At 40.5% G+C, this 27,987-nt stretch overlaps 2 protein-coding genes across 6 annotated transcripts in view; both read right to left on the reverse strand.

Annotated features, from left to right (window-relative positions):
* Window positions 1–734: 734 nt before the first annotated feature.
* Window positions 735–16,348, reverse strand: LOC130919819 (neuroblast differentiation-associated protein AHNAK-like). 3 transcript variants are annotated; one of them, XM_057842390.1, is made up of 5 exons: window positions 15,521–16,348; window positions 9,881–9,921; window positions 9,684–9,804; window positions 7,865–8,034; window positions 735–6,099 (listed from the first exon to the last, which is right to left on the reverse strand). In XM_057842390.1, exons 2-5 carry the CDS (start codon window positions 9,881–9,883, stop codon window positions 1,663–1,665), a joined length of 4,731 nt encoding a protein of 1,576 aa, XP_057698373.1. In that variant the 5' UTR covers window positions 9,884–9,921; window positions 15,521–16,348; the 3' UTR covers window positions 735–1,662. The 3 variants fall into 3 exon arrangements, with proteins under 3 accessions (XP_057698373.1, XP_057698371.1, XP_057698372.1); XM_057842388.1 differs by having other exon boundaries at window positions 15,512–15,574; XM_057842389.1 differs by lacking the exon at window positions 15,521–16,348 and having other exon boundaries at window positions 9,881–12,196.
* A 910-nt stretch (window positions 16,349–17,258) lies between these two features.
* abcc10 (ATP-binding cassette, sub-family C (CFTR/MRP), member 10) overlaps window positions 17,259–27,987 on the reverse strand; it is a 38,459-nt gene continuing 27,730 nt past the window's right edge. The window contains exons 20-26 of one of the 3 annotated variants that reach the window (XR_009064142.1): window positions 27,765–27,925; window positions 27,438–27,691; window positions 23,650–23,795; window positions 22,295–22,392; window positions 22,123–22,235; window positions 18,111–18,393; window positions 17,259–17,998 (exon numbers count right to left, since the gene is read on the reverse strand). Coding sequence is in view for 2 of the 3 variants with exons in the window: in XM_057843530.1 (XP_057699513.1) it covers window positions 18,234–18,393; window positions 22,123–22,235; window positions 22,295–22,392; window positions 23,650–23,795; window positions 27,438–27,691; window positions 27,765–27,925 (932 nt within the window). In the remaining variant the exon portion in view is untranslated. Of the gene's footprint in view, window positions 18,394–22,122; window positions 22,236–22,294; window positions 22,393–23,649; window positions 23,796–27,437; window positions 27,692–27,764; window positions 27,926–27,987 lie in introns of all 3 variants that reach the window. The other 2 variants (XM_057843530.1, XM_057843531.1) reach the window with 2 other exon arrangements.

Consider the following 27,987-nt stretch of genomic DNA (forward strand, 5'->3'; position numbering starts at 1 on the left):
CTCCATTTCTCACAGTTTAATTAACGTTAACAGTAGAAAACACATACAGGAGGGCCCTTCTAATCTAAATCTTAAAACTCTGACGCAGGTCGGACTTTCAGTAGCAAAATTAGTGGTGTGTTCCCCACCTCAACAACACTGATGTCTTTTTACAATAGTTACAGTGGCGGCTGCTGGCGGGAAAAAAAAAAATTAATGTCCCGTAGGAGGCGGCATGTTGTCGACATGTATTTCTGTCAGGGCTGTGAGTACGTGTGTGTGTGTTGGGGGGGTGGGGGTGGGGGGGGCAATTATTGGCCTATAATAACTGAAGGCATTATAAAATGCAAATAATGTTGCTTGCAAGTTGGTGGGGACAATTTGAGCATCCTGAAAAGTTGGTAGTTATGTCTCTACCGTCCCTAGGCAAACCTACCCTCTTGGATAGAATACTCACAAAGTGCATCACGCGGTTAAACCAACCCTCCTTCCCGTAAACACAAATAAAATAATTTTGTTACGTGCATTTTATTAACACACACTTAAAAAATTTGTTTTTAATGTTTTTACTGTTACTGTTTTACTTTACTCCATTATAGTATTTAAAAAAATGGGCAGAGGCAAGAAGCTGAAAGTGCATATATACACATTGCTTTAATGAAATGCATTGAAATATACAAGTACTTTATTTACACAAAGGTATCACCAATCATTAAAAAAAAAAAAAAAAAAAAAAAACAGTAATATAAACATTTTACCATTCAATGACATTTAAATATTTTAACACATCCTATCTATTCACACTAGTTAGTATTGAGGTATGTACTTGACATAAACTGTATGTGAATATGTTATATACAGAGTTTGGTGCAAAATCTGATTTAAAAACAATTGCTTTGTTAAGTCACAATTAAAAATAACATAGAATTTACTATTAAATACAGCCTTTATATTTCAACACTCAAGCCCATTCCATCCCATAGGTCTTGATTTTGATCAATTCTTTTAAATGTTGTATTATAACTTCACAAATAATCAGTAGCGTGCAGTTTTCTGAAGTGTACCTTAACTTCGGCAATACCCACGAAGAAACCCATTGGTATGTGGTCTGTCGAGCGTTATCGACATTCAACTGGCCCTCATTGGCCTATCCATCGGTGGTGTAATTTATGTAATGTGGTAGCAAAGTAAATCATGGGGGGATAAAATAGATAAATGCAAAAGAGGTCAGTGTACATAACTCTTAAAACTGCGTACCCACTACAACAACAGTAAGTACTGTTCATTGGAATCCTAAGAATATCACAGGAAAACCAAAACATCAGGAGAACGAAACAGATATATCAAAAGAGTACAACAAGAGCAACATAGGAAAATGAGATCAGAAGAATGTCAGAGAAACAGTAATAGAACAGGATAATGACAGGAAAATGCCAGATAAACAAACAAAATAATATGAGGAAAAGTTGAGGAATGTCAGTGGAACGTCACCAGAAAAAAGGAACAGCAGAAGAACCTTGCAAAGAAGAACATTACAAGGCTCACATAAAAAATGTCAGAAGAATACCTAAACAAAATCAGAGGAATGACAAAAGAAATCTATATATACAGTACACATATCATAATATTGCACAGTTCATAGAAAAAACAGCAATTTTCAGTAAAGATATTGCAGCAATCCTGCTAAACGAGATTGGAGACGAGGAATGCGGGGCTTCTCAGCTCATCATGATCGGGAACATCCAGGTTGATGTCACCGGAGCTAAAGTTAAGCTCCCCAAGCGTGCCGTACTTTTGTTTTAGCGTGTTCTCGCTTTCTTCTTGTTTGGGGAAAACGGTCACGAGGTATTCCTCAGAGTTATCTGGAGCTTTCATTTGTGAATATGACCAGCTGCCGTCAATTTGAGTGTGGGCAGCCTTCACGGCATGACTCGGATACAAGATGCTGTCGGCGTTCAGGGCAGCTTTTCTGATTCGAGGGCCCCTCAAGTCAGCGGTAACCTCTCTAGAAGATGAGGGTAGCGGAAGATCTAGTTCGGACCCTCTACCTCTGGGGACATGATGTTTTCCAGTGAAGTCATCAATGTTGAGGTCCGAACGCGTGAAATCCACGTAACGGCCCAAGTCGGCATCCATCGAGTATTGGGGTCTCCCGTCAACGTAAGAATGTATCAAGTCCTGGTCCAAGTCAAGCCCTGGCAGTGGCACACCCGAGCCACCATGCAAAGACTTCCTGAAGTTGAGAGTGGACCCATCGACGTCCAGATCTGGAGTTCTGAGCTTGACATTGCTTCCTGGCACATTCACAACCGGTCCGTTGAGGCTAATGTCATCCGTATCTAAATATGGCATTGTTGGTTTAAAATTTGGACCCTTCACATCGGGGAAACTGAGCTCCGGTTTCTGCACACCTCCATTCAGGTCCATCTCGTAGCCATTTGGCATTTTTATGTGCGTTTTTTTGTATTTTGCTTCTGGGGCTTTCAAGTCCATCTGTGGGGCTTTGAGGTCCATCTCTGGCAGGTCCAATTTTGAGGTGTCCCATGAGCCTTTGACTTTTGGTGCTTTGATATCCATGTCGACATTGGGTCCTTTGAGTTTCCCATTGTACTTTGGTGACTTCATGTCTGGTCCCGACAGCTCCACATCCGGCACTTTCAAGTGAGGCTTCTTGTATTTGCCTGATGGCCTTCCAATATCCACATCTGGTGCATTAATGTCAAAGTCTGGATCGTCAAAGTTCGGTCCGCGCAGGGTTGGCAGATTGACTTTTGGAACTTTTATTTTGGGCATTTTCATTTTTGCTTTGGGTGAGCCAATGTTTATGTTAGGAGTGTCAACATCCAGTCCTCCTTTGACTTTTGGTGCTTTCAGGTTTAAGTCAGGAGCCTTGACATCCAAATCTGGACCACTGAGGTCCAACTTTGGTGCATTGAGGTCCAGTTTGGGGCTCTTCAAATCCAGCTTTGGCATACTAAAGTTTGGCTTCTTGAGTTTCCCACCAATGTCAAGATCCAAGTTTGGTTTAGCGCCTTTGAGGTTTACATTAGGAGCATTGATGTCTAGATCTGGAGCATCAAGATCAACATCTAGGTCTGGACTTTTAAGGCTTTGACTCCTCAATTTGGGGAATTTTAGCTTTGGTAACTTAAATTTAGTTTTCGGCGATTCAATTTTGATGTCTGGAGTTTTCATCTCTAACTTGGGAGCTTTGAGGTCCACACTGGGTAAGTCCAAGTTGGGAGCATCAAAGCCACCTTTGATCTTAGGAGTTTTTAGGTTTATGTCGGGACCATTAAGATCAGGCAATTCCAAATTTGGGTTTTTGAGGTCTAGTTTAGGACTTTTAAAATCAAGTTTGGGCATTTTCAGATGTGGTCCATTGATTCCACCATGGAGATTAGGACCACTGAGGTCCAGGTTGGGAGATTTAAGGCCCAGGTCAGGACCACGTATCTTGGGAGCTTTGAGATCCAAATCAGGAATGTTTGGCTTTTTGAGTTTTCCGTCAATATCAAGATTTGGCATATCTACATCAGCATTGGGACCTTTTAGTTTTAATGCGGGTGAATTGATGTCCATGTCTAGACCATCTAGGTCTGCATCAATGTTGGGGCTTTTAATGCTTGGACGACCAAATTTGGGGATCTTAAATTTGGGCATCTTCAGTTTGGCCTTCGGTGAGCCCATGTTGATGTCAGGCGTTTTCAGATCTAACTTAGGACCTTTAAGATCTGCAGTGGGTAAGTCCAAATTGGGGCCATCAATGTTACCTTTTATCTTTGGAGCTTTCAGGTTCAAATCTGGACCATGAATATCTGGAAGGTCCAGGTTTGGGCTTTTGATGTCCAGTGTGGGGGTCTTGAGTTTGGGCATTTTCAGACCTGGTGTATTTATTCCACCATGGAGATTAGGACTGCTAAGGTTCAGTTTAGGAGACTTAAGATCTAAGTTGGGACCATCTACTTTTAAATTGGGCATCTTCATTTTTGGCTTTTTAAATTTTCCATCAATATCAACATTTGGCATCCCTAAATCAGCATCAGGACCTTTCAGCTTTAAAGTGGGTGCATTGATGCCAAAGTCTGGACCATCAAGGTCTCCACTAATGTCAGGACCTTTAAGGCTTGGACCCTTGAATCTGGGAACCTTCAACTTAGGAAATTTAAATTTGGTTTTTGGTGATCCAATATTAATGTCTGGTGTTTTCATATCTAATTTGGGAGCCTTAAGGTCCGCATTAGGTAAGTCCACGTCAGGGCCACGGATTCCGCCTTTTAATTTTGGACCTTTCAGGTTCAGATCAGGGGCATGAACATCTGGCAGGTCCAAATTTGGGCTTTTAAGATCTAGTGTGGGGGTCTTAAGACTGAGTTTGGGTAACTTAAGGTCCGGTGCATTTAACCCACCTTTAAGAATTGGAGCATTGAGGTCCAGTTTAGGATCATTGAGATGATAATCAGGCATGTTCAAGTTTGGCTTTTTTAATTTTCCATCGAAATCAACATTGGGTAAATCTAAATTAGCTTTGGGAGATTTGAATTTGGGTGCATTGACATCCATGTCCGGACCATCAAAGTCTGCATCGATGTCAGGAGTTTTTAGGCTTGGAAAACCAAATTTGGGACTCTTTAGTTTGGCATTTGGTAGGTCAACATGTGGTGCATTAAACTCTAACTTAGGGGTATCAAGGTTTGTGTCCCATTCGGGGCCATCAATGCCACCTTTGATCTTCGGAGCTTTCAGGTTAAGTTTTGGACTGTCAAGATTTGGCATGTTCAGTTTACCTGATGGTAGGTCCAAGTCTGGGCCTTTGAAGTCAACTTTGGGGGCCTTCAGACTGCGTTTGGGCATTTTAAAATCAGGTGTATTGACTCCACCTTGGAGATTAGGACCACTGAGGTCCAGATCAGGAGACCCTAAATCCAGGTTAGGACCATTGAAATGATAATCAGGCAAATTCAAGTTTGGCTTCTTGAATTTTCTGTCAATATCAATGTCTGGCATCTGTAAATCAGCACCGGGGGCATTGAGTTTGAATTTAGGCGCATTGCCGTCCATTCCGAAGGCATCGAGGTCTCCATCAATCTCAGGTCCTTTAAGGCTTGGGCGACCAAATTTAGGCATCTTTATTTTTGGCATGTTTGGAGCATTCATGTCTACGCTGGGACCTCTGAGGTCCAAGTCAGGACCTCCAAAGTCACCTTTTATCTTTGGACTTTTCAGACTCCAGTCTGGTGTCTTCAGACCTTTGACATTAGGTTTGTCGATCCTTCCGGAGATGTCCATGCCAGATTGAGCCAAATCAAAATCTGGAACCTCAATAGCTGGCAGACCAAACTTGGGCATGGAGAACTTTGGAGCCTTATACTTTCCAGAGGGGACCTTGGAGCGAGCTGCAGGGGTAGGCACACTGACCCCTTTGAGTTGTGCATTCGGCATGCTGAAATCACCTCTGAAAATGGGTGCTTTGACATCATAGTCACCTGAGGGGCCATCAACATCTAACGCGGACCCCTGAAGACTCAATCGGCCACTCTGACCGTTCAGATCCATCTCGGGCACTTTTAATCTAGATGACTGTCCAGCCAGATGCACATTGGGGGATGTGTCATCACCGTCTAAGTCAAATTCTGCATAACCGTCAGAGTGGTTGTACATTTGAAATTTTCTGTCAGTGCCACTGAGGGCCACTGCGGCATCCACGTCATCTCCGTTTAGATAAACTCCAGGTCCGAGTTCGGCGTTAGCTCTATCCAGACTCAGACTGTTCATGCGACCGTTCGGCAGCTGCGGCATCTGAACTTGTTGTGCCGTTTTCACCTGACCCACGCCCAGGGGCGGTAGGTTAAGGTTGGCCTCCTGCGCAAATGCTCCTGTAGTGTAGGCAGCGTAGCTGGAATCTGAGTCAGCGCTATAACGCCGGACCAACTTGTTAGGACTCAAGCGTCCAAAATCCACGCCCAGGCGAGGTAAGTCTGAGTCATGATCGTTCCTCAGTTTGGTGTTGCGTGGGAGCGTCTGCACAAGGTCTGCCATGCTGTTGCGATCGGACGAGTCCTTATGCATGAAGCGTTTAATTTTGGAATTGTAGAGCTTGTTGTAAGAATCCTGCAGCATCTGAAAGCAGACAGAAGTAACATGTGACTACATTGATAGTCTACTTGGGGGGGGATTAAGTTTAGATCAATCAAAGTGAATCCTTGTCTTCGCCATTCACAAATTGCCCTATACAGGTAGTGGACAATAATCAGTGAGAGGGTTGGCAGTGAATGAATGAGCTTTCTTTGGTTCAGCAGTACCCTCCGACCAATTAGTTTATTACTAGTAGACATCCAATCCATTTGAAGTCGGAGGGGTAAACGCGAATGAACTCAAATGGATTGGACGTCTAGCACCATCAATGGCAGCCAAATAGTTGAGCAATGTCTAGCTAAGCTATGATAACAAATACTTTACAATCAAGTGAGTATGCAGTCATTTGCATATTTTTAAAAAAAAGGCAACAGTACAACCAGTGTTTCCCAACCATTTTGAGCTAAACACACTTTTTGCATTGAAAAAATCTCAAGGCACACCACCATCTGAAAATCCTAAAATTTAAAACTGTTGCCTATATTATCATTTTAAAGCCATTGTCATCAAAGTTTTATCAACAGAAATCAAATAAACACAAACAAGTATATCAATAATTAGTGCCTAGGAAGGGCAAGGAGCATCATAAAAGACTATACACACCCCAGCTTCCACCTCTTCAACCCGTTGCCCTCTGGCAGGCGCTGCAGGGCCATACTAGCAAAAACAAACAGACTAAGAGACAGTTTCTTTCCAAGAGCTGTCACCATACTCAACTCAAATTTGTACTGAAATGTCATTGTCATCGCACTGCTAATGCCACAACATTGTCACATGCATCTCACTAAGTAATATCTGGGTACTGCATAATGTGGATACAGCATATGCAATATTTGCAGAGTTACATTATAGCATTTTTGCATTAATATCTATGGACAAACTGTCATTTGCACTATCATATCAATTCTTTCCATCTTCCTCCTAGTCTGAGTACTGCAAATTGTCATATAAGCACTGTTACATTACCACTTGTTGCTAGTCACTTTTCACTTTATTCCCAATCTGTGTACACTGTAAACTATATTTTTATATCAGCCTTAATGTACTTTTGTTTTATGCGATGCAAATTATGGCGAAGCTTTAAATCTCATTGTACTCTGTACAATGAAAATGAAGGCTTTCTAATCTAGTCTAGTCTAGTCATTATCTAATTATTTATTTTTAAAGACACAGACATGTTTGGATGAAAACAGAGCTGAGATCCTGGCAGTAATAGAAGACAAACAAACTTGACGCTGTTCTGTAACAGTCTCAGTCAGTTAAAAATTTAAGTCCGCGCAGCCCGAACAACTTCCGGTTCACGTAACATAAAAATAAGAAATATAGCAACTTTAATCTCACCCTTTTACGACATTTTTCACCCAATATTCCTCCATCTCCTAATCTTACGTCAAAAGCAGTTTTGTGTTCACACAGACCTTATGTTGCCAATAGTTGAAGCCCATGAAACAAAACAACTTCCGGTTCACATAACATAAAAATAAGCAACGAAACAACTTTAATCTCATAATATTGCGATTTTAATCTTGTAATGTTACAATATGTAACTTAATCTCGTATCTTTTCTACTACTTTTCTCTCGGAGTATTGCAATGTATGCCTTCTTGGCAGATAATTTCTCACACAGACAGTGGTTGGAAAGCAGTGGGTACAGTATCAACATCGGCCGATACCACACAGCCAGCTATTGAAATCAGCATCAGGAGCCAAAAATTGTATTGGTACAACACAACTAAAATGACTATATTACCGTTTCAGGGTTGACGGCTAAGTGGTTGACATTCCCCACACTCTTGCTCATATTGCTCCTGGTAAGGACCTGGATTTTGTCATCATATGGCTCCATCAGTTTCAGAACGCCCATCACTTCCTCTTTGGATAATCGGTCGAAGTTGATTGTAGCCCCAACGACTTCATCCCCTGATGCACACAATAATGTAGCATTTTAGAGTATTGAAAAAAAATGCATTAACACCCAGACGGAAAGTTTGTCTTTGAAGGATCCACGGAAAAATAACAATATAAACCTAAAATGGCCCTTAAAACATAAAGTAGAGAGTGGCCAAAAATTTTACTCAAGTAAAATTAATCATCCAAAAAATTTACTCAAGAACAAGAAAAAAATGTATTCAGTGAAAAGAATACTGAAGTACTGTAACACTGTAACGTTGTGAGTAACTGCTCACATTGACAGATTTTTTTAACAATGGCAGCTAAGATTTGTTGATATTTCAGACTATTTATGTTGCCTTCCACCCTGCAGATCTCTCGCACACCCCCATAGTGGATGTAACCCCAAACCATGATTTTGCCACCACCAAACTTCAGTTTTCTGAGTGAATCTCGGATCCATGTACCAGTAGGTCTCCTGCAATATTTACAGCGACTGTGGTGTAATTCAATGGAAGATTCATCTGAAAAATCCACCTTTAGTCACTTTTCCAGCGTCCATCCTTTTGACAGGCTGTGGGCCTGGCAAATGCAAGACGTTTTTTTAATTGTCTGCACCCTGAGAGATCTGCAGGGTGGAAGGCAACATAAATAGTCTGAAATATCAACAAATCTTAGCTGCCTCTTACATTCCTAACCAAAAAAAGGGACAAACTCTGCAGCAGGATGGTGCTCCATCGCATACTTCAATCTCTACCTCAAAGTTCCTCAAGGCAAAGAAGATCAAGATCCTCCAGGACTGGCCAGCCCAGTCACCAGACATGAACATCATTGAGCATGTCTGGGGTAGGATGAAAGAGGAAGCATGAAAGACGAAACCCAAGAATGTTGATGAACTCTGGGAGGCATGCAAGACTGCTTTCTTTGATGTTCTTGATGATTTCATCAATAAATTGTATGAATTCTTGCCGAACCGCATGGATGCGGTCCTTCAAGCCCATGTAAGTCATACAAAATATTAAATTTGGATCTCTCAGCACCACTAATTCATTCGCTTATGTTATGTAATACATTTTTGTATTTAAAAGGACTTTCTTTTGGCGACAAAACTTTTGTCTTGCGAAAATTTGACCTTTATGTCTTCATTAAATGATCAATCTTTTTTCAGAGAAACAAATATATTTTTGTACATTCAACATCATTTGGGAGGGTCTTAGCTTTCATATGAGCAATTTCTGAAACCAACTGAATAAAAGTTAGGTTATTAGCAATTGTTTCTACAAAATGGATAAGCGACAAGACTTTTGTCAGGGACTGTAGAATACAGAGGAAAAATGTGTGAGTGTAGTGTAGCCCAAAGTAACGGAGTAAGGGTAGCATTTCTCCTTCAGACATCTACTCAAGTAAAAAGTATGACGTGTTAAAACTACTCTTAGAAGTCAATTTTTCTCAAAAAGTTACACAAGTAAATGTAACAGAGTAAATGTAACACATTACTACCCACCTCTGTTTGTATGTCTACTCATGCTAAACATGCCATCCAAATTTCATGCCCCATAAAACAAGGTTTGAGAGCTCAACTTTGAAATTCGACTTAACACCTGGTTAAACATGCCTGCAAAAACGAGTTTGACTGTTGTTGGCTGCATCAGACATGATATAAATTGACAACAACGCACCTTCCCTCAGCCTCTGATTGGCTCCATCGATGTCGTCAATGTTGGAAATGACCAACGCTCCTTGCTCGGATCGCTCGAGGGTCAGGGCGTCCGAGAGCCTGCGCCTCCTCGCGTAAGAGGCCTGGGAAACGGAGATCACGCAAAATATTCAAACGTCATAATTCATGGGAAGTGTGGGAATTAGGAATGTTTGCTACCATTGATCGTCGTGTCTCTCAAGTCACCGCGAAGACTTAACCTATTGGAAAGGATGTGGAATTGTAAGTCTTTAAACATGCAAACACTTACTGGTCACTTTGTCGGGTGAACTACAGATAATACAAAAGCTCATGTTAAAATTTGTCACGTTTGAATATCATTTTTATCAAGGTAAAACATTTGATTTGTAATAATTATAACATTGATATTCAGAATTCAACATGTTGAAACATGAAATTGATACAACATGAAATGTTGACTACTAGGTACTATTTGAGATTATAATGGTGACTATTTTTGGTAATTTATTTATTTATTTATTATGGCCATAAGTCACACTATGAAGTAGATTTTTTTGTTTATAGTATTGAACTCATTGCATTCCGACGATAGATGCCCAATTCATTTAAACCGGGAGGACTGGCCGGGATTTCGCATCTTTCAGGGCCATTGATGACGTTCGATGTCCAATCCAATACGACTGGGAGGGGTATCGCAAAATAGATTGGACGTCTACTGCCGTCAATGGCAGCCAATTGGTTAAATGATTGCCCTATAAGTTTAAAAAATTATCATAAATCGTGCATGAAAGGATTTAAAATATGAAGGATTTTGCAGTGATCATGAAACTTATGTTATAATATGAAATTGATTACATAACATGTTATTACTACTGTTTACACGAAATTTGTAATAAAACATGGTTTACAGATACTGTGACTAGTAGCGTCTTTAAACCGATCCTCGGCGGCTTGCCGAGGTATTGACTTGCTGCCATTTGACAGTTTGTATAGCCCTTCATTGCTCGTTGCATCATTGCCTTGTTATTTTTTTCATTTGTCTGCTTTTCGCTGCGGTTTTCCCTCTTAAAAAAAATTTAAAAAATAAAAATATTATTGATTCCGACGTACTGTCACCGACCCTTTTTCTGTCTCCCTTTTCATGATCGCGTGTTTTTTCGTGTGTTCAATAAACCCTTTTACGCAATCCCTATGTTTTTTTTTTGTCTGCTTGCTTTCTGAAGTGAGCCGCATTTACTAATTCCGTGGTCAAGCCAGCCGCATTTTCTTATCGGTTGCGTTTCCGTTTCAAGTTTTTATCGCACAGACAGACAACGTATATTATAAATCATTCTAACGTTTATCTTCTGTGGTTCCTTTTAATCATATTGGCAGGAGATATTATTTAGATTAGTTTAAAAAACTTACGATTTGGGAGTTTTTTTGATTATATATAGCACATTTTTGCATCGGGAAAAATAACTTTTTAATTGTAAATTAGAATTTAAAGCACATACTTTTGTACTTTCATTGAGTATTTGTTTCTTAGATACTTATACTTAAGTAATTTTTTTGTCAATGTATCTGTACTTTACTATTGTACTTTAGTAACAAAAGTGAGTGAGTGACCACACAGCAGAGTAGTGCATTTACGTATATCGGGAGCTAAAAAAACAACATTGCTGCAACACTACAAAATGCACATTCTTGCTAAATCTGGTGTGTTTTCGGGCATGTTCAAAACTTGAAACATTCAGTATTTTGACCTGAGGAGTATTTTAAAAGTGAGTGCATGGCTTTGACGGTGTGTACAAGTGAAATAAACAAAGACCGAGATGAATTCTGCGTGAATCAGACACATGGGAACCTCGGTCTGTGGCAGGAATGCGTGGAGGAATGTCAAGTCAGGAAAACGAGTTTATCAGGAGCGTCACCGTGTTTTTCAGGCGTTTCCAGACGCGCTCGAGTTCGGTGGCACAATCGAGAGTTGTTGCTTTATTTAGATTGGTCGTCATTAAGTGGAGTATGTGTACTATGCACCTTTAAAAAGAACATTGAAGAACACTCCTTGTGGTTGGAAAAGGTTCAGAAACACTCCTAAGTAAGAAACTATGAATACATGGTGTCCATCAAAACTTGGCATTGATGGCTTTGGAAATGTTTTCATGCACCGCATCTTGTTGATTGAAGAATTGACAAAGAAAAACTGCAAGTTGGTTTTAAAAATGTTGGGTGAATGTCAATCGGATGTTTCAATCTTTTCAAGGAGCATGCCACAAATATGTAGTATTACAAATATTCATACTGTTTTGGCAGAATGATTTAATACGATCTAATTGCTACCTACTGCTATAAAAATGTGTATTATTAAAAAGAAGATGTCTTATATTTTTTTTGTTCGTTTATGTTGCTTGTTTCACGGCAAAAAAAGCACAAATGTTTTTTTTCTTTTCTGTTTAACCCTTTGATGCCTTAATATACATTTAACAATTATACCTAGAACATTGAAGAAATACATCCGTACGTAAAAAAATAGTATTATTACAAAAACACAAAATAAAGAAAATTAAATTGAAAAAATAATGCAAATGTTTTTGAAAAAAACTTAAATTATCAAAAGATTTAGAAAGAAGAAAAGAGTAAACAGAAAATTATATATATATATATATATATATATATATATATATATATATATATATATATATATATATATATATATATATTTAACTCATTGCCTGCAATGACAACGATAGACATCACATAATCGCACTTAAACAGGAAAGACTGGCTCATGTTTCTGTGCCATTGACGGCGCTAGACGTCCAAACCATCTAGTTCATTCGGCCCCTTCCGGTAAAAATGGATTGGACGTCTCGCACCATCAATGGCAGCCAATGAATTTAAATAACAAAGAATATTTTCGTGGAATATGCTAAAATTAATGAAAAGAAACATTTATTACTAAATTTCTCATTTTTATTTATTCAGTGTTTATATACTGTATATATAAATGTTTAAAACGTTAAAGGGATTTTTTTTCTATTTTTATTTTTCAAATTTAAGGATTTTCCAATTTTTATATATAAATTTCAATTTAACTTTCTTTACATGTATATACAGTGACAAGAAGTTTCAGCGCCATCCAAAGATTTTCGATTGGATTGAGGTCTGGAGACTCGCTAGGCCACTCCAGAGCGTTGAAATGCTTTTTACTCAGCCACTCTTTGGTCAGCTTGGTTGTGTGCTTTACATCATTGTCATGTTGGAAGATCCAGCCACGACTCATCTTCAAGTCTCCGACTGAGGGAAAGAGGTTGTGGCTCAAAATCTGACCATCAGTACTGTGCAAAAGTTTTAGCCAGGACACCTGCCTAAAACTTTTGCACAGTACTGTATATATACATATACATACTGTATATATACTGTATATATTCTTTTAAGGGCTAAAAAGTAACAAATTAATCCAGAAATAGAATGGTATTGCCAAAAGAAAAGAAAATATACAGTACTGTGCAAAAGTTTTAGGCAGGTGTTGAGGTTTCCACCCCCATACTTCACGGTAGGGACGGTGTTCTTGTGATTGTACCCATCCTTCTTTTTACTTCACACACGACGAGTAAAGTTTGCACCAAAAAGTTTTACTTTGGTCTCGGCTGACTACATGACTTTCTCCGCTGACCCCTCTGGATCATTCAGATGGTCTCTGGCAAACTTCAGACGGGCCCTTCACATGTACATGAACCTTCTGAGCAATGCATGATTTTAAACCATTGCACCGTAGTGTTCTACTGACAGTAGCCTTTGAAACTGTGCTCTTCAGGTTATTGACCAGCTCCTGCCGTGCTGAGCCCTCACTTTTCTCACCATGAGTGTGTGTGATGCTCCACGAAGAGAGATCTTACATGGAGCCCCAGTCCGAGGTAGATTATCAGTCATGTTTAGCCTTTTCCATTTTCTAATAATTGCTGCAACTGTTGATTATTCTAAACAAGCTGCTTTCCAATTGTCCCATAGCCTTTTCCAGCTTTGTGGAGCTCAACAATTTTTTTCTCTGGTGTCTTTCAAAAGCTCTCTGGTCTTGCCCATGGTAGCAGTTTGATTATGACTGATTGTAGGGGCACAGGTGACAATAAAGAGCTCAAACGGGTGGTGGGTGGGTGGTTACTCATGGATTAAAGTTGGACTTTTTTTAAGGTAGACTGACAACTCTTTGAGTGTCATAATTATTGCTGATTCTCAGGGGTGCAAATACTTATGAACCCTATTAAATTACAAATAAATTATTTTTAAAAATCATACAATGTGAGTCCTGGATTTTTTTAAGACCATGCCTCTATAGGTGGAAATGCATCTAGGATTGAAATTTCAGACTTCTACCTATTTTAATATTACTATTTTTATGCACTTATTTATTCCTCCAAGGCTTTATTGATGTATATATTCTACATGTTGGTTCATATTGTAGAAGGAGAATATCTTCACTTGCTTTAGGACAATCGGTTAATATTATGCATTGCATTGTTTTACTTCCATTACAGTATAAATAAGTGTATCAATTATAGTATTTAAAAGATATTTATGATGTTTTGTATCCTTCCTAGCTATCTCAATGATAACCCTCTACCTCTCACTCTCAAAACAGACCCTTACTATTCTGTTTTACTGTGAGAGTTGAAGACAAGGATGGAGAAAAAAAACGTGTTTGTAGTTTTTCTTTCTACATTTTTTTCAGCTAATCTATATGATTATAAAACATATAAGAGACCATTTTTTGTGGTGTGATTTACCAAGATGTTTTTTGTTTTTTTTTTTTTTCAATATTTTCCATTTTCTTTCATTTTCATACGGAGACCCGAAAGGGACATCGACAGAAATAAAATAAATTTAAACCAGATAGTATGTGGTGCACACTAGAAAGTTCCCTTCATTGGCCACAAACTGCAGGCGCTTATTGGACACCAGCAGTTTTGGCGTGCTAATACAGGATTTAGTTGAACTTTACTTCAGTCTTGAACTCAGAAATAAAGATATTACTGCATTACTTGCACATCGTCACAATTACATTACCAGATTGTTTCTGGTGCACACCATATAGTTTCTAGTGGCCACCACATACTATCTGGTGCGCACCAGATGGTTTAACTTTATTTTATTTCTGTCGATGTCCCTTTAGGGCTTCGTAGTTTTGCTTACTTTGCGTGGAACAGAATAATTATGGTACAATTACATGTATTTTTTTCTTTTGTAATTGAATTCATTTGAATGTTTATGCTGTGTACGTTTTGCAACCTGTAATACTTGAACAGTGAAATGCCTGCATCTTTGCAAAGTACTAAAAGTACGTACTTACATGAAGGATTTACAGATAGTATTAGAACTGCCTAACTCAAATACACAGCTTTATTTAATTGTCATGGACTTCAATATTCTTTTTTTTTTGTCTTTGGTTGTTTAATTAAAAAAACAATTATCCTCTTGACAAGCTAAGTAAAATCAAAGTGTTTTTCAATTGAGCCTGATCAAATATTGCCAGTGAAATCTTAAGTGTTGAAGTGAAATCCCTTCTAAACGCTTATACGCTCAGGTTTTTTTTTTAATCTTAAATATTACACAAATGAATCATAATTGACATTAAAAATGTCATACAACTGAAAGAATAACCAATCTTAAATTCATGCTATGATATTAAAATGAGTTTTGCTTTCAATAGCAAACACTCCGTTTTCTAACGTCATGACAACACGCGGGCAAAGTTACACATTAAACCTTTTAAAGCCTAGTATAAAGTACAATACAATTTCTATAAACATGAATACTCGTTTAAAGATACACAACAAAATGAAAACAGACCTGACGCACCATCTGTGTCTGTGTGTGGCGAGCGGGAATGGAGGCCAGCCGCGAAGAACTGGCAGACCATTTTAGAACCTGAAAGCAGACAAACAGGTTACACACGCGACACACGTGCCACACCCACACACGATACAGTGTACATGAGGCACTCACAGGCGAGTCATTTACCCATATGTCCTTCAGCTGACAGGAGACGCACACACACAAACACACCACAACAATAAGTGTATTCTTTGTGTTTATCTACAGTGTGTGTGAAACTGCCACACCCTGCAAGTTAATTGCGGGCGTTGGCGGTGAGTCACTTAATTGTGATCGGGACACACTTACAAAAGAGAAGTGGTCACATAAGATGACACTCTGAAAGGTGCAAAACCACAACAACGCTAACATTGTAATGGTACGCTTCAATGTCTAGCGGTATGTTTTCACCGACACATGACTTTGCAATGTGCACACATTATGACTATCTCAAATGTTTGGGTAGATATTGAATTTGGTTGAAATGGGACGATCTTCAAGTAGATATTGAATTTGGTTGAAATGGAACGATCTTCAAGAGTAAGTTCTTTTCCAGGGTTTTCTAAACATGGCAAATAGGCTAAGCTGTATATTTTTGAGCGGGAACTTCTACAAAATTTCATGTTGCTAAATCAATTTAGCTTCAAAATGGCCAACTTTAGGGTACGTCTTTTTTTGGCTAAAATGACCCCAACGTAGCTAATCCAAATCAATATGGCCAACTTCAATCTATTTATTTTCATGTTGTTCAGTTGCTAACAACAAGCATATTAACCATGGTTACATAACAGTACATTTACTACTAACATGATGTCATGTTAAGAAGCTTCATGTGTGCACAAGAAATGTTTGTTTCCGTGACAATTTTTTTCAATTTTCATATTAACTCATTGTTTGCCATGGATGTCCAATTCATTTAAATGAGGAGGACTGGTTGTGAATGTTCAATGTCTCAGTGTCATTGACGATGCATGACGTCCAAGCCATTCTGACCCTCCCAGTCAAAATGGTTTGGACCATACACGGAGATTTAGGGGAGGCAGGTGGGGCAGTGCCCCCACGCCCACCCAAGTGGCTGAAAAATGTTATTGCTCGTAATTGACTTTCCTATCAGTACATGACTTGAAAATAAAGACGTAGCCGGTAGAATGTTGTCTATAAAAGTCACAAACCAATTAAAAAAAAAAAAATTGAATGAAATGAACAAGAATCCTCCAAAGTATTTCATAATGGGTCAAAATTATATTTCAAACAGATCATGTGACTACCACCGTAAACTGAAAAAAATAAGTGGTGGATTTACTTGATAAAATCATTGTAACAATTTGCACTTTTATTAAGTAAATTTTAGTGCTTGCAATTCACAATTCACAAGCAGTGAAACAATTTGCAGTTTTATTAAGTACATTTTAGTGCTTGCAATTCACAATTCACAAGCAGTAAAATTTACTTAATAAAGTAAGTGCAAATTGTTACAATGATTTTATCAAGTAAATCCACCACTTATTTTTTTCAGTGTAGAAACCCTAATCCTACTAACTGAGCATTCATTTTGTAAGTTAATTTTAGTGCTGACACTGCGTTTTAGAGTCATCAACATGTTGATCAAACTATGGTTTGGACGTTTAATGCTGTTAATGGCAGCCAATGAGTAAACTTAATTATGTACACTACAGAACGGATTATATATTCAGTTGGCCATCATCTACATGTATTTAGGTGTATTTCCTTTCCTACAACCAGTACATCTCACCACTCCTTTGTACTTTGTGCTAACTGGCCTGTGTGACTCACAAGACAGGAAGTGGGCATCTCCATGGCGACGCCAAGCAACAACATCTTGCACGTGTGCCGTCGCAACGCTACTAACTGCGTCATTGTCCAACAGGAAGTAGGGCAATACCTTGACGTACTGTTTTTTTTTTATTTTTATTATTTTTTTTTTTTATTGTGACAACGCATTTATGAAACAGATTTCGTCAATGATATTAATTTGATTGTCATTTATTCCTGTTGGGACCAAGCCAACTTTGATTTTTAGATCAGTCAATTCCAAATTAAGCCCCTTAGGATCCAGTTTGAGAATTTTTAAATCAGATTTGGGCATTTTCAGATCTGGTGCATTTATTCCAGGACTAGGTTAAGACCATTGATCGTTCATAAATGTAACAAAAATATACTTTTTGTATTGCTTTGCTAACATCAATTCCAAAAACATTCATAAAAAGTCAAGTTCACGTCAACATAATTGACACCTACAGGTTTAAGAAGTCTTCTGCATTTATTTTGCTATTTTCTTTCCGACAAGGCAGCTCATCACTCATGGCTTCATTGTCCAACAGAAAGCACTGCCATACCTTGATTTACTGGTTTCATTTTTTTCCTTCACCACTCTGAATTCATGAATCAGATTTCCTCATTAAATGCCATTCACCTGAAAAACACTGCTAAAAAAAGGCAGTCCTGTATGAACACAAAATGAAACATATAAAGGAAGGAAATTTACATAGTGTAATTACAGTCTTTACCCAACACGATGCATACAAACAAAAATATGATAGCTCATAAAACTCACTTGGGCACTGGAAAGTCAATGCACCAGTACTGTACTTGGCTTTTAATGCCACATTGTACAAAGTTTGATGTCAAACGTCAACACGGCGAGTGACATAAATCCCTGAAAAAAATCAAACGGTGGTCAAATGTTCTTTTTTGGTCCCGCTGTCTTTCCCTCCCCGCCGAGGAGCCGCTGGAAGACTGAGTTGTCCTTCTGGCAGAGGGCTGCCGGCATATCGAAGTCCACAACCTTCCCAGCATGCATCACCAGCACGCGTTCGCAGTCCATGATGGTGTTGATCCTGGTGGCAGTGTCCAAAAACACATAACACTTAAGGACAGAATAATTTGGACAGTGACACGAATATGTGCCTCAAAACGTTTGTCCCCAAACTCCACATTTTCTTCCGGAGTTGTACAAAAAAACACATTGTCAACATACCACACTTAACATTTTTTTCACATCCTCCTAATACTTTTGATCAAATGAAGTATTTTGTTTTCTCCATATCCCAACACGCATAATAACGGTGCACCGATGCTAATATCAGAAGGTGCCCGATACGGAATTAGAATGAAGGCATCGGTATCAGCTAGTACTAAGAAATAACGCGCCGAAGATACGCAATATTTACTGTTCGCAGAGGCGGGGATAGCGGAGAGGCAAGTCAGGCAGTTGCTAGGGGCCCCCAGCCAAAAAAAGAGGCCTGCGAGGGCTGCCAAAATGTAATCTACAGAAACAACAAGAATTGGCCATTTGAAATGACACCGTAGTACCAGAGTTTTTATTATAGTAAGTGTTGTTAAATGAGCTCATTTAGCAGTCAACGAACAAGCCTATACTTGAAATGGAGGATAAAGTACACGCCTGCTATAACACTAGCCAGGAGGTTTTGTGAACAATGACATAAGCGTCTATAAAGATGTTAGCTTTGTAGGAAGGAGGGTAAACTAGTGAACTTGTTTCCTCTAATAGCAAAAGTGATTAGCACATGAGCTAAGCTACTGACGGTGGACATCTAAGAGCATTTTAAGTCTAAATTTTTAGAAGACTTCAGTTAAAATGTGAAATATCAAATTAAAACATGAAAGTCATCACACCATCATGAAAAATCAAAACGTTGAAATGGGAATTTCTGATTATGGCATGTGATATGCGCATAGCATGTGAAATTCATCAAATTACACGATAGCTTAAGTGATTAGCACATGAGCTAAGTTAATGTACTAATATGGTATAATGGCCCTGACATTTGACTTATTGCAAGCATCAGGCTTGATACCAAATGGAACAGTAACAAAGGGGGGGAAAAAACTTTTAGGCATTTCAGAGCATTTTATGTCTAAAAATGTTGAAATATCAAATTAGAACATGAAAGTCCTCACACCATCATGAAAAATCAAAACGTTGAAATGGGAATTTCTGCTAATTAAAACCTGAGACTTAGCACGCTTAGCATGTGAAATTCATCAAATTACACCATAGCTTAAGTGATTAGCACATGAGCTAAGCTAATGTGCTAATATGGTATAATGGCCCTGACTGTGGACTTATTACGAGCGTCAGGCTTGATACCAAATTGAACAAACAGTAACAAAGGGGTAAGGGATGCCGTCAAGCTGAAGAAGGAGGCCTATCAGGCCTTTTTGGCCTGTGGGACTCCGGAGGCAGCTGACAGGTACCGGCTGGCCAAGCGGACTGCGGCTTCGGCGGTCGCCGAGGCAAAAACTCGGACATGGGAGGAGTTCGGCGAGGCCATGAAAAACGACTTCCGGACAGCTTCGAGGAAATTCTGGTCCACCATCCGGCGTCTGAGGAGAGGAAAGCAGTGCACCATTAACACTGTGTATAGTGAAGATGGTGTACTGCTGACCTCGACTCGGGACGTCGTGAGTAGGTGGGGAGAATACTTCGAAGCCCCCCTCAATTCCACCGACACGCCTTCCTTTGAGGGAGCAGAGTCTGGGGACTCTGAGGTGGGCTCTTCGATCTCTGGGGTTGAAGTCACTGAGGCGGTTGGTAAGCTCCTCGGTGGCAAGGCCCCAGGGGTAGATGAGATCCGCCCGGAGTTCCTAAAGGCTCTGGATGTTGTGGGGCTGTCATGGCTGACACGCCTCTACAACATTGCGTGGACATCGGGGACACTGCCTCTGGATTGGCAGACCGGGGTGGTGGTCCCCCTTTTTAAAAAGGGGGACCGGAGGGTGTGTTCCAATTATAGAGGGATCACACTCCTCAGCCTCCCCGGTAAAGTCTATTCAGGGGTGCTGGAGAGGAGGGTCCGTCGGGAAGTCGAATCTCGGATTCAGGAGGAGCAGTGTGGTTTTCGTCCCGGCCGTGGAACAGTGGACCAGCTCTACACCCTCGGCAGGGTCCTCGAGGGTGCATGGGAGTTCGCCCAACCAGTCCACATGTGTTTTGTGGATTTGGAGAAGGCGTTCGACCGTGTGCCTAGGGGAGTCCTGTGGAGGGTGCTCCGGGAGTACGGGGTACCGAGCCCCCTGGTAAGGGCTGTTCGGTCCCTGTACGACCGGTGTCAGAGTCTGGTCCGCATTGCCGGCAGTAAGTCGAATTCGTTCCCAGTGAGGATTGGACTCCGCCAAGGCTGCCCTTTGTCACCGATTCTGTTCATAATTTTTATGGACAGAATTTCTAGGCGCAGCCGAAGCGTTGAGGGTGTCCGGTTTGGTGGCCTCAGCATTGCATCTCTGCTTTTTGCAGATGATGTGGTGCTGTTTGCTTCATCAAGCCGTGACCTCCAACTCTCACTGGGGCGGTTCGCGGCCGAGTGTGAAGCGGTTGGGATGAAGATCAGCACCTCCAAATCCGAGACCATGGTCCTCAGCCGGAAAAGGGTGGAGTGCCCTCTCCGGGTCGGGGATGAGATCCTGCCCCAAGTGGAGGAGTTCAAATATCTTGGGGTCTTGTTCACGAGTGAGGGTAGGAGGGAGCGGGAGATTGACAGGCGGATCGGTGCAGCGTCTGCAGTGATGCGGACTCTGCACCGGTCCGTTGTGGTGAAGAAGGAGCTGAGCCAAAAGGCGAAGCTCTCGATTTACCGGTCGATCTACGTTCCTACCCTCACCTATGGTCACGAGCTGTGGGTCGTGACCGAAAGAACAAGATCCCGGATACAAGCGGCCGAAATGAGTTTCCTCCGCAGGGTGTCCGGGCTCTCCCTTAGAGATAGGGTGAGAAGCTCGGTCATCCGGGAGGGGCTTGGTGTCGAGCCGCTACTCCTCCGCGTTGAGAGGAGCCAGTTGAGGTGGCTCGGGCATTTGGTTCGGATACCTCCTGGACGCCTCCCTGGAGAGGTGTTCCGGGCATGTCCCACCGGTAGGAGGCCCCGGGGTCGACCCAGGACACGCTGGAGAGACTATGTTGCTCGGCTGGCCTGGGAACGCCTTGGAATCCCGCCGGAGGAGCTGGCTGAAGTGGCTGGGGAGAGGGAAGTCTGGGCTTCCCTGCTAAAGCTGCTGCCCCCGCGACCCGACCCTGGACTAAGCGGAAGATAATGGATGGATGGATGGTAACAAAGGGGAAAAAAAAACTTTTAGGCATTTCAGAGCATTTTATGTCTAAATTATTAGAAGACCTCAGGTAAAATTTGAAATCTATCAAAATAAAACATGAAATTCATCATACCATCATGAAAAATCGAAACATTAAAATTTGAATTTCTTCCCGTTAAAACCGGAGACTTAGCATGCTAACAAGGTGAAATTAGTCAAATTACACGACATTTATCCATTAAAACAAAAACAAAGACATTATCATATGATAACTGAACTTTATTTTCTTGTGTTGCAGCGATACGCTACCATACTTAATCACATTATCATTTCCTCTAAGCATCCTAAAACATTTTATCTACATTTTTCCCCATAAAGTTATCCCAATACTTGGTCAAAATGCCATATTTTCATTTCTGGCCAAGCACTTTCTTCAAAACTTTTACTTCATGCCCCAATAATTTTGTGTAAAGATTCCTCCCACACGCAAAAAAATACTATTACACGCACTTACTGACCTATGCGCAATGGTAAGCACAGTCTTATCCCGAAATCTGTCCGCAATGGTCTTCTGCAGCAGTTTATCTGTCTTCTGGTCCACACTGGCCGTAGCCTCGTCCACACAGAGAACCTGCGCAAGCTTCTGTCATCATCAACTCAACAACAACCGGAAATGGAAGCGAAACTGACCTTGGCCTGAGTGAGCAGTGCTCTGGATAGGCACAGCAGCTGTCGCTGGCCGAGAGAGAAAGTCCGGCCTCGGTCCTGAAGCTCAGCATCCAAACCGCCTGACACACAGAGAATACTATTATCATTAATACTAGCAGTAGTACCTGATTGTAAGCCGTCACCCACCAAACCTGACACAAAAACGGCATTTGTTCAAACATAAACCGCACTGGATTATAAACCGCAGTATTATGGGATATCTACACCAAAATATATTACCGGGAACACTTTATTTGACAGCGGCATCATAAGACTATTGCAAGACCAAATAAACCACCATAAAGCTTTGAAAACCAATTGGCAGCAAAGCTTCATTGCTTCAGGAAGCATCATTTGGCCATCACTGCTCCCTTTGAGGAGACAGTCAACCTCTGCTGCCACCTGCTGTCAACAATGTTGTCATGCAACATGCCTCCTAGCATGCATTGCAGCACTACAGATGTCAATAATAATAATCAAAATTCATGTTTTGTGTCAATTATTTCTTCGGTTACTCATCCAGTTGTCTCATTAATTGCTAGCTCTGTTATTTGGTAACACTTTATTTGATGGTGGCGCCAATAAATTGTCATAAGACCATCATAATAATGGCATGACACTGCCATGAGCATTAATAGATGCTGATGACTGATGTTATTTGAGCAGGCAAATTATTTCACTTTTGAATAGATGTAAACGATCGTCACATAATTTGGCAGATGGTACTTAATGACATCTGTCATAAGCATTCATTAATGCCCGTGACAGTGTCATGTTACAATTATGACGGTCTTATGACGCAGCTGTCAAAAAAAGTGTTACCTTATTAACCCAAATAAATCAACAAATCAGCCGCACTGGACTATTAGCCGCAGGATTCGAAATGAGGAGAAAAATGTAGCATCCTACAGTCATAAAATTACGGTAGTGTTGTATCGGTACCGATACTTGGCTCCCCATACCGATACACTTGGAGGTATGGTATCGGCCGATACTGTACCGCTACCAAGATTTTTAAAAATGATACCTTCTGTCACTTTTAAATTCAATACTACATTACTGCACACATACATGTAAAGTAATTGCTTTCAAGGCTTGGTCAGACACTGCTTAATTCACTGTTTGCCACTGACGCCGGTAGACGTCCAATCCATATGAAGTGAGAGGGACACCCGCCTACATCAAATTGATTGGATGTCTACTAGTGATAAACTAATTGTTGAAAGGGTGTCAATGGACCAGAGAAATTTTTCTTTTTCACAACTCATTGGCTGCCATTGATGGTGCGAGACATCCAATCTAAAACACTAGTTTAATATATGATTGCGGTCCCTCACCCATGGCATTGACCACTGAGGTGAGGTGACACTGGTCCAGAACTTCTAGAAGCTGCTGGTCCTGGTGCCGCCCGCAAGGGTCCAGATTCTCCCGGACGGTCCCGCTGAACAGAAAGGGGTCCTGAGGAATGATGGCCAGTCTGGACCTGCGCATGTTACCATCAATAATAAGAAACTGGAAGCCTTCATCATGGCAGCTGGGTGATGTGAAAGTACTAAGTAAATGTATGGCATTCTTAAAGTATTGAGAACTATGTTTTGAAACGTTACATACTCAAATATATATAGATTATATTTACAAACTTCTTCGAGAACTGGAAAACCCTGATAAAGGACTGGTATGGTTTGTTGAGATGTAGAGCACTTTGAATTGCCTTGTGTTGAATTGTGCTATACAAATAAATTTGCCTTGCTACAATTAGATTTTTTGACCCATTTATTGGTCACCTTAGACCTGAGGCAATCTCCTGAAGCTTTCAATTTTGTATAAGTTTAGAAACTTCTAATTGAATAAAAAATGATGAAAAAAAGAAAACCTACGGTGTTTGCTATATAGCACTTTGCAATGACCTTAAAAGTGACCTTGTACTTTTTTAAACAATTTTTCTTGACCCTTTGTTGCCATTTTAGGAGGTTTGCAAGACAGATTCTTTATCAATCTATTACAATTGTTTGTTTGTTTTTGCCTATCTCTGCAAATACTAGTATTCTCGTTAATACAGTGGGACAAATAAGTATTTAGTCAACCACCAATTGTGCATGTTTTCCTACTTGAAAAGATTAGAGAGGCCTGTAATTGTCAACATGGGTAAACCTCAACCATGAGAGACAGAATGTGGAAAATAAAAACAAAAAATCACATTGTTTGATTTTTAAAGAATTTGTTTCCAAATTAGAGTGCAAAATAAGTATTTGGTAACCTACAAACAAGCAAGATTTCTGCCTGTCAAAGAGGTCTAACTTCTAACGAGGTCCAACGAGGCTCCATTCGTTACCTGTATTAATGGCACCTATTTTAACTCATTATCGGTATAAAAGACACCTGTCCACAAACTCAGTCAGTCACAATCCAAACTCCACTATGGCCAAGACCAAAGAGCTGTCGAAGGACACCAGAGACAAAATTGTAGACCTGCACCAGGCTGGGAAGACGGAATCTGCAATAGGTAAAACGCTTGGTGTAAAGAAATCAACTGTGGAGCAATTATTAGAAAATGGAAGACATACAAGACCACTGATAATCTCCCTCGATCTGGGGCTCCATGTAATATCTCACCCCGTGGCGTCAAAATGATAACGAGCGGTGAGCGAAAATCCCAGAACCACACGGGGAGACCTATTGAATGACCTACAGAGAGCTGGGACCACAGTAACAAAGGCTACTATCAGTAACACAATGCGCCGCCAGGGACTCAAATCCTGCACTGCCAGACGTGTCCCCCAGCTGCTTAAAGTACACGTCCAGGCCCGTCTGCGGTTTGCTAGAGAGCATTTGGATGATCCAGAAGAGGACTGGGAGAATGTGTTATGGTCAGATGAAACCAAAATAGAACTTTTTGGTAGAAAGACAGGTTTTCGTGTTGGGAGGAGAGAGAATACTGAATTGCATCCGAAAAACACCATACCCACTGTGAAGCATGGGGGTGGAAACATCATGCTTTGGGGCTGTTTTTCTGCAAAGGGACCAGGACGACTGATCTGTGCAAAGAAAAGAATGAATGGGGCCATCTATCGATAAATTTTGAGTGAAAATCTCCTTCCATCAGCAAGGGCATTGAAGATGAGACGTGGCTGGGTCTTTCAGCATGACAATGATCCCAAACACACAGCCAGGGCAACAAAAGAGTGGCTTCGTAAGAAGCATTTCAAGGTCCTAGAGTGGCCTAGCCAGTCTCCAGATCTCAACCCCATAGAAAATCTGTGGAGGGAGTTGAAAGTCCGTGTTGCTCAACGACAGCCCCAAAATATCACTGCTCTATAGGAGATCTGCATGGAGGAATCGGCCAAAATACCAGCAACAGTGTGTGAAAAGCTTGTGAAGAGTTACAGAAAACGTTTGGCCTCAGTTATTGCAAACAAAGGGTAAATAACAAAGTATTGAGATGAACTTTTGGTATTGACCAAATACTTATTTTCCACTTCCATTTTCCACCATTTCGACCAAATAAATTCTTTAAAAATCAAACAATGTGATTTTCTGGGTTTTTCTTCCACATTCTGTCTCTCATGGTTGAGGTTTACCCATGTTGACAATTACAGGCCTCTCTAATATTTTCAAGTGGGAGAACTTGCACAATTAGTGGTTGACTAAATACTTATTTGCCCCACTGTATATGGCTGACTGGACTAAATTTGAATATTTCATATTTCAAATTCAACTCTTCACTATGTAAGACGACTGGGTATGTCATGGAAAGTGTCTTTATATAATGACCTTGCGTATTCATCGCTTGATCTGGGGTGTCACAAATGTAACTACCATCAGGAAGCAGGATTAACATTGTTCGAACAAGCACACAGTTTGCACAAAATAAGCGCTCACGTTCTTTACTTTAAAGCAATGGTTCTTAACCTGGGTCCGACTGAACCCCAGGGGTTCGGTGAAAGTTAAGACACACAGGGCCCTATTTTCATACTCTGAAGTGTTGTTTTAGACTAGGTTTTGAACTGGGTTGCCTCCAATTTACAGGCTTTATTCCATTTCTTTCAACTCCTAACCCTCGATTTAAAGGGAGGAGAAATCTATTTAAAGGGAGGAGAAAGTGCCTTGCTAAGTGCAAGGTTGACTAACACTTGGTATGAGGAAGTATAACAGACCGACAGGCAGCCTGCACTGTGCAGATAATAAGAAAAACATTTGCGTCACATTTTACGCTTTGAAAATATGTGATGCAAGGATGCGACCCTAAAATGAAAATGTAGACATGATGAACAACCACAGTGGAACTATAACAAACTCTCATTTAATAAATTAAAGCTGTTCAAACCATAAGGACACTCAGATTCCTATTCTCCGTGTCTAAGCAGATGAACAGGATACGTTAAAATTAAAATAAATTTAAAAAAAAAAAAGAATTTAGACATGAAATTTCATTTTTCAAAATGAAAATTAACTGTAAAACACCAAATTTAATTGTAGTAAATTTGAATACATTTCAGCAGGAATTTGCTTGCTAGCTTAGATCTATATGAGTTTTGAATTTGGAAAAAAAGGCTTAATTATTAAATTCCGAAGGGTTCAGTACCTTTAGCAAGGTTAAGAACCACTGTTTTAAAGCATCTTTCACAGACTCGCGTGCCTCAATGACCACAAACTTCGCTATTTAATCCATAATTACACACAGTACGTAATAGGTATTGGAGTAAACCACCACAAATTTATGCAATTATTCACTGTTTTCATATGGTGCCAGTCGCGGCCCAATGCCCCGCTGTCAGAGAACTGGGAAAAGTGCACCTCTTTTACTGTTGACGGTCAATCTTAACGAAATGAGCCTGAATAGGGCAAAGAGCTCGCCCAAAATTAAAATATTCATTTACAGTAAGTCGACGCAACACGGTGACTGGAAGTCAGAGGTTTAGTTGTCAGAGAACAAGGAAATGCACACATTGCAGTCAATATTGGTCAAAATGGTAAATATATTGTCAATCCTATGAAATGAAGCTGAATGCTGTAAAATCCTGGATCTGAAATGTTAATGGATTTCTGCCAAAAAAAACTGAATACCAGATGTGTTAATACTGATTTGCACAGGTGAGAAAATGAAAAGTCCTGCATGAATTGTCACCTGAGCTGAGTGAGGCCCACACTACTGACGTCCAATCCATCCAGAAGGATTTCTCCCCCGTTTACTTCCACCATGCGGAATAGGGCCGCGAACAAAGAAGACTTTCCTGAGCCCGTGCGGCCCACAATGCCTACTTTCTCACCGGCCCGTACTATGAAGCTCACACCATCCAAAGCGTTGGGAAGACCTTCCCTGTATGCTAACACGACATGACGGAACTCCACGATTCCATGCTGGGGCCAAGACAACCCCAACTGAAAGAAACAACAATGGGTTAGGCTACTTCTACTTTCTGTAGTTCCACTTTTAGGTTGGCTGTCAATGTACTTGTGGGTTCTGTTGTTGAGGTTCCTCCGGCAGTTGGCTGGAATATTCGTGAGCTCGCTCCACGCTTACCAATTGCATCTCCGTCTGCGTGAAACTGGAGATGAGGCCTGACAGCAGCGCAGTGATGGACAGGGCGTACGACAGCGACAAACCCACCAGCCCTGAAACACATATGCGTAGGTGACACCAAGGAAGAAGCCATTTTGAATCACGAAGAGGTAGT

Source organism: Corythoichthys intestinalis, chromosome 8, assembly GCF_030265065.1.
Source record: "Corythoichthys intestinalis isolate RoL2023-P3 chromosome 8, ASM3026506v1, whole genome shotgun sequence".
In the NCBI taxonomy this organism is placed as follows: domain Eukaryota; kingdom Metazoa; phylum Chordata; class Actinopteri; order Syngnathiformes; family Syngnathidae; genus Corythoichthys; species Corythoichthys intestinalis.